At 40.1% G+C, this 17,011-nt stretch overlaps 1 protein-coding gene across 1 annotated transcript in view; it reads right to left on the reverse strand.

Moving 5' to 3' along the window:
- Positions 1 to 17,011, reverse strand: part of Pla2g4a (phospholipase A2 group IVA) — a 140,126-nt gene that overhangs the window by 23,484 nt on the left and 99,631 nt on the right. Inside the window, exons 9-14 of the mRNA XM_006979955.3 lie at positions 16,122 to 16,344; positions 15,006 to 15,120; positions 8,889 to 9,026; positions 8,677 to 8,769; positions 4,769 to 4,840; positions 1,209 to 1,451 (exon numbers count right to left, since the gene is read on the reverse strand). Of these exons, the coding sequence (XP_006980017.1) occupies positions 1,209 to 1,451; positions 4,769 to 4,840; positions 8,677 to 8,769; positions 8,889 to 9,026; positions 15,006 to 15,120; positions 16,122 to 16,344 (884 nt within the window). The remainder of the gene's footprint in view (positions 1 to 1,208; positions 1,452 to 4,768; positions 4,841 to 8,676; positions 8,770 to 8,888; positions 9,027 to 15,005; positions 15,121 to 16,121; positions 16,345 to 17,011) is intronic.

Here is a 17,011-nt window from a genome sequence, read left to right on the forward strand (position 1 = left end):
ACATTTATTACAGCTAATATAAATAGAATAATTGGAATTATATATTAATGTATATCTAATAACTGGAATTATAAATGCATAATTAAAAGTAACTCCTGTCCTAGAGCTCAAGGTCATACACACAATACAAAATGCAGTGTTTGTTCCTCTTAAAGTCACACACCAATTAGAAAACAATAACAAAATCAGAAACCCATTGTAACTTCAAAAATATTTTGTGGGAATGATGAACACAGGGAAATGGGAAAGTTTGGGGAGGTTGTGTTGTTACAAATATCTGAAGTTTTACAGCATCTTGGCAATGACCTAAGACAGAAATGATTGAGAAATGACGTTTGAACAACTAAGGAGAAGTGATGGTGTGACAGAGAAAAAAATTTAAGCTCACCACAGAAAAGGATGTTACATATTATTCATTACATAAGCAAATGTAACCATCTATGATGCAGAGCACTGAAGAGTAAAGACTACTATTCTTGGGCATTTGGTTAATGACAGGTCTGAAAGTGACTAGATTCTTCCCGGGCAACTCCACCAGGTTTCCTAATCTTTCTGAAAACTGGAGTGTCGTTTCCCTGTCCCCATGGTCGTTGGCAGACTGGTCCATTCCAACCCCTGTGCTGCATGCTCCTCTCCACCACAAGGGGGCGCCAGGCCTAGCGCACCTACACGGCATCCTCAAAGCTCCATCCTTGGAGACCTGGACTTTTCCAAAGAGGCCCGCCCACGGGAAAGGAAAGAGGAAATGACACATAGCTGTGTTTCTTCTCTTTCCACTGCCAGGCACGGTTGTGGGGGCGTTTGGGGAATGGTTCTGGTGTTTTTGGAGTCACTCCTGGAAGCCCTGGCCTGCTTCTCTAATCCTTGGAACCATTCTGTAAGCAACCCGTTCCCTGCTTTACACTCATTGTAATTATCACGGTAGAGGTTTCCGGTTGTCTGTAAGTGAACCCTGACCAATAAAACAAAGAAGGTTTGTGGTAGTTCAAAGGACATTTTCTATAGTAACATGACTAGGCCATTTCCTAGCCAATGGGTTTTTCTTCAAAAATAAAACAAAAACAAAACAACAAAATGAATGTCCCTCGCAAGTCAATGTTCTTAAAATTGAGTCTAAATAAATGTTAAGGGGCATTAAGATGCTTCTCCCCAACACAGAATCAAGATGTGCTAAACTAGCTCCCCGAGGCTCCCGTTTTGGCGCGTACCTGCTACGGCTGCATCGAGTTCGTCGTCATCGAAGGAATCCTGGGGGGTGAGGTCTCTCAAGGGAGACAGTGGATAGGACGTGTTGAGATTCAAGCCCAGCATGAAGTTGTGCACCTTCCCTGCGCGGCCTTCTCGGGTATTGAACAAAGCTGAGTCACTCACCAAGGCCATCAGCATCCGATGGACCCAGCTTGCTTGGTTGTCATTTTGGTACTCTCTTTCGGCCTCTTCGTTCTCTGTGCCTGAGGTGAAGGAACACAGCAGGTGCCGAATTTGTACACGTGTGCCAATATGTAGGGTGTTCTGTTGTTGTTGTTGTTAACTTCATTTGGTTAATCACCAAATTAAAACTAAGGTTCTAGGGCTTTGATCCAATATGTTTATTTGCATAAAACAAGTGCCCAGTCACTTTTCAAGTGTTCAGAGTTGCCTTTTACCTACATACAATGTCATTCTATATTCTTCACTGATGCCTCTTGGTTTATTTAGGTTTTTCATATACACTTAATTTTCTTTCTCCCTCTCTCTAGCTCTTCTCCATCCAACACACCACACACACACACACACACACACACAGAGAGAGAGAGAGAGAGAGAGAGAGAGAGAGAGAGAGAGAGAGAGAGTATTACTTAATACTACCATCTATGTTTCCTGATTTTTCCTAAGTGTCCATATCCTGCTTCATAAACATCCAAGGATTACCAAAGTTAGAAGGGACAGCAGAAAGACCCACCAAATGACTGCCGATAAATAAACACACTCATGCACTGATCATACCACCCGTTCCTTCATTCTTGCTTATAAAGTCTGGGGATTTAGAGCCCTGTAATTTAAACAAACGATATAAAGTGTTTCTAAAGTCACCGGTGGTCCAAAGAAGCAATCACAGATGACTTTCCCCTCTGAAACCTGTGCCCGTGTTAACTCCTGGGAACTGCTCACTCTCTGTGTTCCCATCCTCTCTCCACTTGGTGCTAGCGATGAGCCCCTTCCCCTCCTTCGTTTCCTCATCAGGAAACCTCGTAAAATTGTTTGAGGATTAATGTGATTTGGATCTCAGTGTGAAGTTCTCAGAGAGGTGCCTGGCTTTACAATCTAGCTACAAACAGAAAGCCTCACTGTGGCCAGCTTCTAGAAACTCTGTGAATAAGTATACAGGCTTACATAAAACTCGGTGTGTTGAGGTGTCTGGTTTTATTTTTGTTTTAATTCTTACAGTGTTTTGCCTGCACAAATGTCTGTGCACAGTGCATATGTATTGCTTGATGGGACCAAAAGAGGGTGTCAGATCCCTTGGAACTGGAGTTATAGATGGTTGTTAGCTGCCACAAGGGCCCAGTGCTCTTAACTGATGAGCCAATTCTCTAGTCCCCTGTGTGTGTTTGGAGAGATGAGAGTCTACATTCAACTTCTGTAAATATTCTCTAAATATTCCAAAAATAAATATTGGAAATATTTAATTTTCAATAAATATATGCAAAACAGAAAGCCATAAACAAAGAGGTAACTTAAGTACTTATTATAGAGTGAAAGAAATGAATGAAAGGATGAGACATCATGCTTCCAATGATGCACCATTCCAGAAAAGATGAAACTATGGAGACAGCAAAGTCATTAGTTTTCCTCAGTTGACAGAGGGATGGTTAGGCAGAGGAGAGAAGATTTTGAGAGCTGTAAAACTACCCCAGGTGACACCATTGTGCTAAATACTTCTCACAGCCATCCTCCATAGAGGGCACAAGCCCAGAGTGCACTCTCATGGAAACAGAGACTGCGACATGTCACTAGAAGCCATCAGCTGTAACAGAGGCACTGCTCAGATGGGACAAGTGGGGGACCTTGCCTGGGAAAGACTGGGCAGGAGATTTTAGCAAAAGGACTTATCTGCTCCATCTTTCGTGAAACCTAAAATGGCTCTCAAAGTATTTATTTAAAAGGCACAGTGAGAACTAATAACAATATATTGACAATGCCAACCTCTAAGTTAAGATGAAACTAAAATGAAAACAGCAAATTCTAAGTTCTTGAACTTCTCGGCCTCAAAAACCAGTGGGTGCTGAGCAGTGACTAAATTTTCTGGCCTTCTAGGGCGTTTTCCTCACTAAGTAACACACAGCTACGTCTACTTCATAGTCCTCACTAACTAATTCTCAAAGTGCTAACCATACGGCGTGTGTGCCCTAAGCGCTTGCTTGTTTGTTCATTCAAAACAAACCCAATGGACTGCACCTCTAAGCTGTCAGTGAGCCACTGCAATTAAACCTTGTCCTTTATAAGAAAAAAAAAATGCAAATCAAAACGCAAGTCTGAACAACTAACAGAATGTAAAATTTAAACTTTTAAATGAAGACTTTAGAATTTAGACTTATTTCTTGCAGGGTGGGGGTCTTTCCAGGACTCCAGCTTATTAATAAGCAGGGCTGCCGGGCAATGAGCAAACCAGTGCTGAAACCTAGCTGGGCTCAGCTCTCCTCAAAGCTCAGATGCCCCGGAGAAGAAGGGTGCTTTTAAGTATTCACAAGCCACAGCGCACTCCTGCCCATGCCATGGCCATGTGCAACTACATCCTGTGGTGAGGCAACTGCTCTCTGTCTTGCATAAACTCATCCTGTGAAGAAATAACAGCAGGCTGGCTATGAAAAAAGAATCTCTCTTTTTAGTGATAATTGGAAAGGGTAGAAAACAAGCCGTCCCCACATGCATACCACGCCTGGGAGAATTCATTGCTCTGGACAAAGCAGTCTTCTGCCTTCTCAAGTCTAGACGGTCGTATTCAAATGGCAAAAGACTCTTCTAGTTCTAAATGCTTAGCTGTCGTTTTTCGTGTTTTGTTCTTGTGTGTTTATTTTTGAACTATTAAGTACATTTTTTTTATGAACCGTTTTGTTGGAAAATTGCTGTCAACATCTACAATCTCTACATTTTTCTACACTAACAAATACCACATTGCAATAAGTATCTCCGATCCTCACCTTCATCCTCATCCCAAATGTGCTGCTAACTGTTCCGACCCACACCAAACTGAGACCTAGCTGCATTTTCCCAAAGCAAAAGGAATCCTTGATACTGGCAGGTCAAGTGAGCAACAAGTCTTGATAATTTTAACACACTTCTCCACAGCATTTTTCCTTAGAGTTGAGTTACTAACCATGACAGAAAGCTAAAGAATGTGTTGACAGTCAAACCTTTCAGATGGCTTAATGACAATTTAAATAACAACATTTTCATTCATTTTAAAGCAAATTACATGTACTCCCCAATCCCACTTTCCACACTAAGATGTCCAGCTCACTAATCTGGCCAGAAGAGAATTCAGTATTGCCACCATCTCAGACAGATTCATCTGTTGTCCTGCAAATATGTCTGGGGCTTTAAAAGAAAGGAAAAGATGTGATTCTACTGCCTCGGCTCTTAGGTTCTATGCAATAGTCCTGTCTCTCATGGGACAGCCTCCATACTAATGCTTCAGGACTCAGAACATCATCGGCACGCAGAGAGGGCTTGGACAATGCTCTCCCCTCTCTGCTCACAATCCGAAGGGACGCTTTCGAGCTCTTACCTTTGGGTGCTTGGGCCTCGTCATCACTGTCAGAACTGTCATTACTCACAATGTGCTTTGCCGTAATATTTTCTGGGGGAAGAAGACAAAATCATTGAGGCATCTCAGGGATCAAAATTCACAACTAAATTTACTACGGAGATGAGGGAGTGATGACGCAGGCCTTTAATCCCAGCACTCAGGAGGCAGAGGCAGGCAGATTTCTGTGAGTTCAGTGTTGTAAATGGAGACTCATGGGATTCACCAGTTCTTAAAAACTTACCACTGGGTCGCCAAATATCCCAGCAAACAAAAATTAATTAGTGTAAATTTGTCCATTCCTAGTCTTCAGGGTTTTTATGAGTTCATCTTAATTTTAATAATAATAACTGCTTGATTACAACGTTAGTATTTCCAGAGGTAAAGGACACCATCCAAATCTACAAGTGACCTACAATAGTCTCCAGAGCATGAAGAAAGTGCACTCACTTTAACTAACCTCTGGTTTCTGCTGACACTGAAAAACATCTGTTGATGTTCAGTATGTCAAGAATTGTGTGTTCCCTTCAAAACATGCTAAGACCAGCGTGAGAACTGAGGGGCACAAAGACAGCAGCAAAATCTAGTGTCATCATTAGCCACCCTTTTCCCAGGGGAAATGCGCCTCATCTGTGGACCCTGGCCAGTGTTTTTGTGATCACCATTTGCAGGAAAATCAGACTTCTTGCTGATTCATATGAACTATCCCCAGAGTGACGTTTTTTCTTCCTCTTTGGCAGCAAATAGAAAAGATGGCTTTTCTTTATTCAATTTCAAGGCACTAGTTCCGAATTTAGAAATTTCATTCACAGAACCATTGGCCAAGCTGTAGGTCCAGAAAAGCAGAGGGGTGGCATGTGGCTTCCCCTTACTTCTCTCCAGATGTTTGTTACACTCACATAAGGGCAGGTGCATAGATGGTTATGTAACAGAAAAGTTAGTAAATTCCTGGGAGCTTAAAACTTTATTTCTACTGTCATTAGTTATAAATACAAAATTCAACAAAATAAAGTACTCAAAATCTAATGTGACTGTTCTTTTCATATTAAAACTGTGGTAGCAGTAATTCTGTCATACAGTGGACAATGGGCAGAGTAAGAAAAGATCCATTCCAGATGCCATACTTCTGGTGGCTTGGTCACTGCGTGTATGTTCTTTTCTATCCTTAAGCATTTCTTTTTATCTGTCACTGTTGTTCTGGTTTTGCTCTACTTTGGCTGCATTTGGTATGTTAATTTAGGAAAATCACACTGTCTTCTTTATAAGGACATTTTCAGGGCATGAAGGGTTGAATCTGAACTCTTATTTTCTATCTTTACACAGCTCTTTTTAGAAGCAAAAATCGCACGCATATAAACCTCTTTGAGAAAATAAATGATTTCATTTAAGGTTATCTAACAATGGTCCAGTCTACCTTAAAGTCTTTGTGAAGGTGAGGGACTGAAAAAATGGATAACAAACCCTCCCTGGGTGCCCCTTAAGAGGGAGACCCCAGTCAGCCAAAAGAAGAAGCAGTCCCCAGAAATCCTGAGTCCCCTCAGTCACCTCTTCAGTTTCATTTCTGGAAACCCTTACATAATCTGCAGTGGCATGCCTTCTGCTGACCAGCGGAACCCAAGTACACAATATCCCTTGCCCTCAGTCTGACACAGAACAGCCAGCAGCCAGACTGCTGGCCTCGAGGGGACTTCTTCAGGGAGACTTCTCAGCACCATGTGTTGTAAACGTCTCCCTTTTCCTTGGCCTGGAGCCGCTGTCTCGCCCACCTTCTGATGTGTAATCTCAGCCCTATTCTCTTCCTGCCTTGGGAGAAAAATAAATAATTAACCTGAGTTATCAGGATTATTCAGTGGCGAAGGAACACAGGGAACAGGCCACCCAGCGTGGGCTTCCTCTCTGATTTCCTTTCTCTTTTTCAAAATCTTCACGTAATTCAGAAAAGACCGAGTGACTCAGAAAAGACTGAGTGACTTCCACAAAACTAAAGTTGGGAACAGGGCATCCACCTGGGATGCTACTATTAAAATAAACCAAGCAGGATGACCTCATCCTATACTTTAGCCCAGGCTAATTCAGTTCTTTCTATGAAGCCCGGGTTTGGTTCAGTCTTACGGCCTTCCACCCTGCCTGGGTAATCTCTATTTGTTGCGGTTGTTGTAACAGTGTTGGGGATCAAACCCAGGACCCTGTATACACCAGACAAGCGCTCTATCACTGAGCTACCTCCAAGCCCTTCATCCTTATAGAATTCGATTATAGTTTAACAATGAAGAGATTGACTCTGCATTGAAGACCACCTCAGGCTCCAGATGGTACCCACATTGCCAGCTCCTGACCCGAGGGATGCTTGGATGACAGAAAGTACCACAAGCAACAAGTGGCCTTTTTGTTTGTTTTTAATGTCTAGTTAGCAATAGTTGGTTCTAATGAAATAATAAAATTACTTTTCCAAAGCTTTCTTAAGAATGACCCAAGTGAACAAATAGTACTCCTAAAGAGAAGATTAATGAGTCTTTGCACACTGCATGTAACTATCAACCACTGAAATCAAGTCCCTCAGGAGAAACAGTACTCAGAACGACAGGTGCGGCACTTCAAGCCATGTAAATATTACATTCTCTTATGCATATAGAACTTCATTATGTCAGTTGCCATTGTCTGTGATCTCCAAAGGCCACATATTAGAAAAAATATAGCACAGTAAGCTTTTCATGTAAACATATTCTTAAAATGAATTGAGCATTCAAAAAATTCATTGTTTTTAATCTGTGTTCCCAAACAGGCCTGTGATATGACATGGACAGAAAAAAATATATATAAATAGCATGTAATTGACTGGTAGCCCTGATCTCTGATACACTGCCCCTCCCCCAATGCATTCATTCATTATTGCTTGTTAGTTTGTTTTGTTTCTGAGATAGGACTTCATGTATCCCAAGGAGTTCTCTAACCATGAGATGTAACCAGGGATGACCTTGGACTTCTCACCCTTCAATCACCATCTCCTGAGTTCTAGGATTACAAACTTGTGCCACCACGCCTGGCTTATGTCTCTAGGGATCAAATCCAGGACTTTGCAGGCTAACAAGCACTTTACCAACAGAACTGCATCCTTGACCCAAAAATTCTAATTCAGCATTCTACAGATTCTTCCCACAGTCCATCAAAACATAGTGCTTACTAGATGCAAATCACAAGACTTTGGGCAAGTCATGAATGCATGTTCTACTTTTATTAAAAATCAAATTTATTCGTTCAGGCAAATATATTCCTATAGTACTCATCTAATTATGACTATAAAGAACTAGTCCTCAATAGAGTTAGTCTACTTTTTCAAGATTTATAAAATTTGTTTTTAAATTATTACAGGATGAATTAGATGTCATGAAAACCATTAATTTTGGATTAGAAGACATGAGTTAATTTATCTGCTTTAAAAAAACTGTGAATTTGTGTTATAGAACAGGCTAACAAAACTCTAGTAAGTTAGCCCTATGTAGATGAATTCATCCCTAAAAAAAAATCTATGTTCATGTGTTACTGAACCTAGTCTTTAAAAAGCTACCTTTATTGTCCTAAAAAGGAGTAGTCATTAACAAAAATAATGTTTGGAAATATAGCAAGAAAAAGAACAGAGATGCCCTGGTACAAACTATTCTTAGGAACAGTGAGTGGTCTTTGTAAATTTCCCAACTGCAATGTCATAATAGTACTTAAATAATTTGGACACCATTTTTAGGAAACACTTAGATTAGTTTCAACAAAGCTACTGATAAAATGAGAATTAATCTCCTTAGAAAGATTTCATATTCTCCACATACGTATGTGCTGCTTATGAGTGTAGTTGATTTTCAGCATAGCTTTTCATAAATGCAAGTCTTTTCCAATACCTAATTCCTCCTCCATTGTAGAGCCTTTGTTTTGTGACCCAGAAACTCCCAGGACTCTGTTGAACAGTATGGAAAAGGCACTGCCCCAGACACCTGAAGAAAGGAGAAACAGAGAAGATCTTAAAATGCATCCATGTTTAAAATGGAGAGAGAGAGAGAGAGAGAGAGAGAGAGAGAGAGAGAGAGAGAGAGAACTTTTGATTATTACTTACCCATTAAGAAATGCAAGGGGTTCTCTTCATATTTTTTCACAACCGTTCCCATAAAAAACTTGCTTCCAAATAGGTCAGGAGCCATAAAGGTACCATATTTTGCCATGCCAATCTCATATGGACTAAATTCAACCCAATCTAAAAGCATTTTAGAAATAAGACCCTTTATTAATAGGAAAATGATACAGAGACACACATAATTAATGATAATTCAAACAGCACCATAATTCATTTCACTTATTACTCTAGTTAATAAAAACATTAACTAATACCTACTACATATATGACACCATGTGGTGGTTAAGGAAAAAAACAATATAAAAAGATCCTTCTAATTGACACAACACGAATACCTTTTTCTATATAAAAACTTAGACATCTTTTGCATACATAGTCCATCTTAAGTTTAAGACTGTAAAACTGAAAAATTCTCAGACATAAAAATGGATTAAGGAAATGAAAGAAATTAAATTCTTCATGATGAATCAAACCCTCAACAAAATGGGGAAGAAGCGTTTTCTGTATCTTTACTTAACCTTTTTCTATTAATCATCTATTCGAAAGTCCCAACCGTAATGCACAAGATGTTATTCTGATTTCTTAGCAGTCCATCGAGGTGGGAACAGTAAGGTACAGTGCACAGCAGCAGCACTGGTGCCGGACAGTCTGGGACCAACCCTGTGCCGTGGCTCATGAACCGTGCTCATAACCTGAATGCATCACCTGTCTTCTCAGGCCTTAATGACGTGAATAAAATCAGCATGCGGTTTGTAAGGTTAAGGCCCCAGTGAATGGAGAAATGGAGGAAGTGGAGGGGAAGCCATGAACATTTTAATAGTTCCTTTAATAGCAGCCACTGTGGTGTTTGGGGGTCTGCCCATGCCATCACCCTGTCTAACACTGATCTCCATTTTAGTAACTCCAAGAAGAATGTCTGGCTTCTGACTTTGGCTTTCCCAGTTACCACTCCTTTGGCTCTCTTTCTTAGCACTACTGTTGACAGCACCATTCTTCCTTCAGCTCTCGTTTATGATGGCCTCCCTTGACATAACAGCTCCCATCTGAAAAGTCCAGTGCTGTAGGGTCTGTCATCAGACATGCCATCATCACCGTACCACACAGGGTACTGCATCCTCTCCCTGGATCTCCACAGTGACTTCCTAAGAGGTCTCAACCCTCTCCCCTTCCCTCTGCATTCCCACCTCCCACCCCAATCCCACACACTGGAGTCAAAATCAACTTGGGAGAAGAGAAATGTCAGAACACCACACTCTCATCTGAAGCGCCCCCCCCCCCCCCCCGCCTTCTCACTGTGAATTGAAAGGCAGTTAGCCTCCACCTGCTCCCTTCAAACAATCCCACGTCAAATTTTCTGTTACACATCGGATTATTCCACCCTCTCCACGCAAGCCCTCTTGCTGTTCCTGGGAAGTCAAGGCCATTCCCACAGGGTCCTCCACTTGTTGCTCCCTTCTGTAATTACACGGCTTCTCTTAACATTGAGTTTGATGTCTTTGTTAGAGGTTCTCTATAAAGCCCCAACTCCCTTCTCAACTCCAAATCGTCTGCTATCCCTGTTTCTCTCAGTTTACTTTTCTGAAATGATATGTCCCAAATATATTTATTATTCAACAACCACAGTACAAACAACTGCACAACCCATTAGCCTTCCTGTGATTGTTTTGTGGTAAAGCTTGATCTGAACTCAATGTGGGACAAGGGGCACTCTTGCAACATTAGTTATCCCTGTCAATTGAGAACGTTGACACCCCCTATTGGAGAAATACCAAGCGGTTTGACTGTTAGATCCACGGGGATACTGAACTACATCAATTATGATCATAATTTTAACTTCCAAGTCTAAAACATTTGAATGTCCAAGAAGTGTGCTGTCATCGTTTTAGAAAAAGGATTATGCTTCATATGTACTGTTTTCTCAAGGGAGAAGAACACTCGCCTTTCAAAAAACGAAGTTGTAAAATCATAATTGCAATGAGATAGCGTGGCTCATTCAAATCCAAGCTGAGTGGTGCATCTAAGGATGCTCCATCTGAAAGAGGCCTGTTTCAGACTGAGGAATGTGGTATTGCTGAGAAACAACTTGCAGTGAAGCAGAGGCTAGTCGAGAAACTCCCATGCCCGTGTTTTAATTTCTAACACTGTCTTGGGAACTAACTCCCGCCCCTTTCATTTTGATTGATCCCTGCTTAATTGCTGCTGGCTGGCTTATACACTGTGATGACAGACATTTTCAAAAGCTCAGATCTACCCTCCGCTCCTTGCTGAAGGCCTCTCCTCCTGTTATTCAGCTCCAACCCTCCAGCTGTTGACTCATACATTTCAATTTCAGCCTCTCTCCTGTATCCGCACTTGCTCATTCCCCACTTCCTGTTCAGCACTACACTCGGAAGCTCCATCATCACCTCCCACTACCCTTGTCTGAGAGAGAAAAAAAAAAAAAAAAAAAAAAAAAAAAAACACCTCATCCCCTTCCCTCCTCGCCAACTTAACTATTTTGGGAAACTACACTATCACAGCCCCGATAAATGTTCTATTGATTGGCTGATTCAACGACTGTTGAAAACTCTGTTTGACTCCATGAAATATGTCATCATGAGGTACTGGCTTTGAGCATCTATCTACTTGTCTCTTTCTTGAAAAGTACCTCCCTGGTCTCAGGATTTCTTCACAGTGACTCAAGTTGAACTTGGAAATAAAAGTTCCTGCTTCTAACATCTTTCCCTTCTTGTCTATCTGACTTAAGCTTTAAAAAACACTTTTTAAAAAATTTTAAGAGATTTATCATTTTATGTGTATGTATGTTGTGCCTACATGTGTGTCTGTGTACCCCATGTACTCCTGGTGCTTACAGAGGTCAGAAGAAGACACAGGATCCTCTGGAACAGGAAGTAAAGATGGTTGTAAGTCACCACGTGGATGCTGGGAACCCAGCCCAGGTCTTCTGCAAGAGCAGCAAGTGTTCTTTAACTGGTTAGCCATCTCTCCAGCCCCTCACCAATGGACTTTTTTTGCAAAAACACTAGCCCAGTAATTTAACTGCCCTGCTCCAGAGCAATAACTATTTCCCATTATCATAAAACAAAGGCAGCTGGAGATATAACTGTTCCTAACTCAGCACTGAAGTCTTTCTCATGGACACAGTCTACACCAGCATGTGCATAAGTCCCAGGCTCCTCAACGGAGTGAGCAGGAATGTTAGTGACTCCCCAGGACAGACTTTTGGCTCAGGGTTTCTAAACATGTCCATGCTGTTCCTATTCAAAGTTACCTTTTACCCCCAAGTCCAACTTGAATCCTATTTCAATCACCCTATAAAATATTTTTATGACTATACTAAAGTTATACAATATTATCCTATGTCATATCTACATACTTCAGCCAATAATTATATTTTTGATGTACATTATTAATTTGTCCAGGTTTTAGTTTTGTGTCTTCAGTGAGACTATACTTTTGGGGAGGAAAGGCAATAAATTTCGGAACTATGGTTTCTGTCACAAAAATTAGCATAAAACAAGAAATGGTAATATACATCTATAATCCCAACAACTTGGGAATTGAAGGCAGGTAACATGAGACACATATCAAGATCCTGTCTCAAAACTGATTAATTTATCATTATTCCTAGTCCATAACCATAAGTCATCCTCAGCACATGTAAGTTATTCACCTTTAGAGAATCTTAAATACAGTTTTAAATTTTCCCAGCAATGTAAGAGAGTGGAAGAGCCAGAATTTAAATGGTTTAAACACTAATGTTCATTTGCTGAAAACTTTCCAAAGGAAAAAATCGTCTAAAGCTGTTCCAAGAGTCTGGAAGAAAAACAGTCTCTAGTATTTATGAAGCAGAATTGTTGATAAAACTTCTATTAGCTGATTGTGTTCTTTGGCATTCTAGAAAATAACTCACTGTTCCAGCCTTTCTGTTCTGTTAAGAAGATATTTTCAAGCACTAAAGAAATATTTTCACTTTTTCTTCTTTCTATGTTTTTCTTTTCTAATTACTCAAGTAAAACTACTTGAATAGTCATGATATGCAACTCAGAATGTCTTATCCGGGTACAAGATTCCCACAGCTAATGGAAGACACAACTTGACCTTCCTTATCACAGAGGCTTAACAGTGAAGGTCAATGGTGTGTAGCATCTCATAGAGTCAGATTTCCAGATTAGACCCATTCAGACCCAAAATCTACAACTGAAAAGGAACCTTGGCCATTAGCCTTCAGAAAAAAAAAAACTACTTATTCATATTTTAGTTAATTTTTTCCTTCTCAATGGCTATCAACTAAAAGCTCAGAAAAAAGTTGCCAATATGAAAAAGGCTATAGTAATTGTGACAATAAGAATACTTATATTTCTGCAACCATCAGTTTTATGCATAAATCAAGAATTGTCATAACTTCCTCCACATGATAAAGGTAATGGATAATAATATTTAAAATAGTGAAGAAAATAAGTATCAGAGAGATTAAATGATGTGCCAGAGAAATTTCAACATAAAAGCCAACCAAGGCTTACCAATTAAACTCTCATGCTCTTCTGACTTAATTCAGTGCTTATGGGATAAAAGATGATTTCTCCAGTCCTGAGCTCTAACTAGAATGCTTGTGCTAAGATATCAGCCAGTCCCCAGAATTAAAAGTTTCCCCAAAAGAATAGCTAGAGGAAGGTACAAGTTCATCACAGCACTTATTTATTATAATGAAGTCTCACGTCTCCAGTATGAACCACACCCTGGTGAAAGCTATGGTCCTTGTTGCTGCTGAGCATACATGTTTACTCCTAATGTATGCCTCCCTCCCACTCTTGATAGCCCAGTAATTAAGTTCACCTTTATATACAAAATCCTATTCTTCTTTAAGGTCTTAAAGAGTGATTTGTCTTATGCCATCTCTCATAGAACACTCTGATTTCTTAAAGATGTATCGAAATTTAATTGTGGCTTGCCAGTGAAGTATTTTTTATATTTGATGGCATGCATTTGTCAAAACCTGATTAAGAGGTACAGGGATGCAGGCTACAAGATGCTGATGGCACTTCACACAAGGAGAGCTAACTTCTTTCTCCATTTCTTAACGCTTACTGTAAATTTTCCAAACAACTGACAAGCTCGTGCAGACAAGAACCATATGCTGTATGTAGCAAGGGAAAGTGGTAACCCAGAGAGCCAACAAAAGTGCGTCTGACAAGGTCAGTAATCACATAAACCAATATGAAGTTATTAAAAGAACAAAGGCTTTCCAAGGTCGGGTCTCAGTTCTGCTATGGACCACACTCACTGACTATACCAATCACACCATGTCCCTGAGATTTTACTCTCTTCTATGAATCAAAGTTAAAAATACTTACCTCCCTAGGTTCCACTAAAAGTGGATTAAAATAACAAATGTGACTAGCGCTCCCTGGAAACCATAAGCACAAGAGACATTTTAGTCCGTATCACTAATAAATACTTATGTATTAGTGAACAAACCACTGTCTATAAACTATTAAGGATTCTTGCGTGAGAGTATTTAGCCAAGGTCAAAAGAGAGTTAGATTACAAAGGGACTATGGATTTACATCTGCTAATCCATGGTGATTTTTTTTAAGAGCTCAGTGTGAATGAAGTTATTGAGTTGTGTGTCTCTAAAAACAGCCAATGACATCCCTGCATTGTATATGACTGCGGCTGGGATCCCACAGAAACATAATGTCCTTTTACAGCACCTGAGAACTGAAGCCATAAAAGAAACAAGTGCAACTTTATCTATTAAAAATAAGGCATTTTGTCTTTCAGCCACAAGTGTAAACATGGCTTAAAAAACCAGGTACCCTATTGTCCGCAGTCATCAGAAAATGGACCACTTAGCAACTGACTGCTTTCACCATCTATTCCCACCTTACGAATCTAAATGAATAGGTACTATGTACAGTCTTATGGAATACCCTTGCCAACCAGAAAAGTTACCTAGCTTAGTTTACATTTTCAAACTGCCTTGAGTTACAGAAATGTATTATAATTAGCAACCAAAATTGCGTATGACTTTTTACACCAGGAAAATCATTAGAAATCTCCATTTTAAGGGATTTTCTGATCAATAGGACAACATACCAGCAAACATCAGCTCTGACACATCAGGTTTGACATGGAGGCAGGTGAAGAGAGGCAAGGGGCACCGAGCTGCATCGACCTTTTCCTTCAAACTACTCAAGGTAGTGTTCATTCTCTGTCCACGTGTGCACACAAAAAGAATGAAATATTTTTTAAAAGATAGACATGGATATAGATAAAAGCTATTTGAATAATATGTTCAAGCAAATTAGTTGAATGTTTATAATAAAATTAAGTCCTATTATTTCTGGAAGTCTCTGGTCTCAAATAGACAGCAAAAACAGAGGTCTTCGGAAAAAGTCATCTGTAGTGTCAAACCATCAAATCTCTGGAGACTGTATCAACATTTGACATGGAGGGAGATGTGGCAGCTACAGTGCTGGAAACTGATTCTCAGCTGGAGTCCTTGGCCCAGGCTGTCATGTCTCCCCTGCTTTATCTGCAGATGAAATGTCACCCTGCGGTGACACAGCAAGGACATTTGGTTCCTGTGGTCCACTTCCTTTTTGGAAGTGACTCTTACCAGGCAAAGACTATGATCATTCCTCTGCCACCTTTCTTTATTATTCTAAAAGATGAAATATGTACATCTGTCTGGGTGTGGACATGTGAGTGTGAATGCAGGTGCTCACAGAGGCCAGGGGTGTTGAATCTTCCTGAAGCTGGAGTTATAGGCTGTTGAGAGCTGCCAGGCATTGATGATGGGAATTGAACCCAGATCCTCTGCAAGAGCAGTGCATACTCCTATCTGCTGAGGAGAGAAAAATCTCCTCTTTTTCTATTTTTAATAGTACTCGTATTCACCATTTCACCTAAAGAGATTACCATTCGTGGTGGGAGTGGACAGTGAAAATTTGACTTTTCGAAAGGAAGATATAAAAGTTCTTTCACACACGTCAAACTGACAGTAGTTTGAATTAGTTGATGAGCACTAGTTTGAAGGGAAGAAGCTTACCATCTGGCAGGGCATATGTGTTTAGCACATACACTGTTGAAGAAATAAGTTGAGTGGAGTAGACTGTACAAAATATATTATACCTGTTCTAATGTCAGACATTATAATTAGTCTACATTGCCTACTACAGTTGAAAGGATTACAATTTGACCATGACTTACATTTTGAATTAGTGTTTCTCCTATTAACATCCCAAAGATGTCAGTAAAGGTAACAGGTTGGCCAGAACTTTTCTTCTTCCATAAAGAATCAACATATCTCTTAATTTTTTGTGGTGTGAGAAGTAAGAGAGGGTTGTGGCTAACGTTTTTCATTAGCTCTTCATTAATCTCCTCTGGGCCTTTTTCTGGAAAATCAGGGTGAGAGTACAAGGTTGACATGTACCTGTAAATAATTCAAAACACCATTAGTAAAGATAAAGGGCATTCCATAGAAGTCTCCAAAGAAAGGAGGCACTCTCCAGCACAAGATAAAGAATGGTGAATATATTTGGCTAACTTCTCCATCTGGTTGAAAGAATTAATTTATTTAAGAAACAAAGATATCAATCAGAAATGTCCTGGTCTATGATGGCAGCAAATTAGGAGAGAACGAATCTACAAGAGGAAAGGGGAGTTCCCTCACAATTGTCAGGGAAGCATGGCCAGACTATTCTCCATTAGTCTGCCAGGAACGATTGTCTTTATCATACTTACTGGACATGGATGACAACACTTTTGAGTCATGTGTAAACTGACCTTTCTGGATGTAAAAGCAGTCAGGAACCAGATAATCTCACTTTCCATGATGCTGATCTACATGGAGAAATGGGTTTGTGCATGACTGGGGATGCACGGAATTCATGACGAATGTTTTTCTTTCTTTCTCCCTTCTTTCCCAATTTTGTTGTTGTTGTTGTTGTTTTGTCTCTTTTTAAAATTGTGCATTGGCCAACTGATTAAAATCCAAAACTTTGCCCAAAGTAGAGCTCCAAATTCTTAAGGATATGAACTTAAGTCAAACACCCTAGAAAAGAATAAGGCCTTCCTGGCTGATGAAACCTGTTGATCAC

The sequence above is a fragment of the Peromyscus maniculatus genome, chromosome 11 (assembly GCF_049852395.1).
Source record: "Peromyscus maniculatus bairdii isolate BWxNUB_F1_BW_parent chromosome 11, HU_Pman_BW_mat_3.1, whole genome shotgun sequence".
In the NCBI taxonomy this organism is placed as follows: Eukaryota; Metazoa; Chordata; class Mammalia; order Rodentia; family Cricetidae; genus Peromyscus; species Peromyscus maniculatus.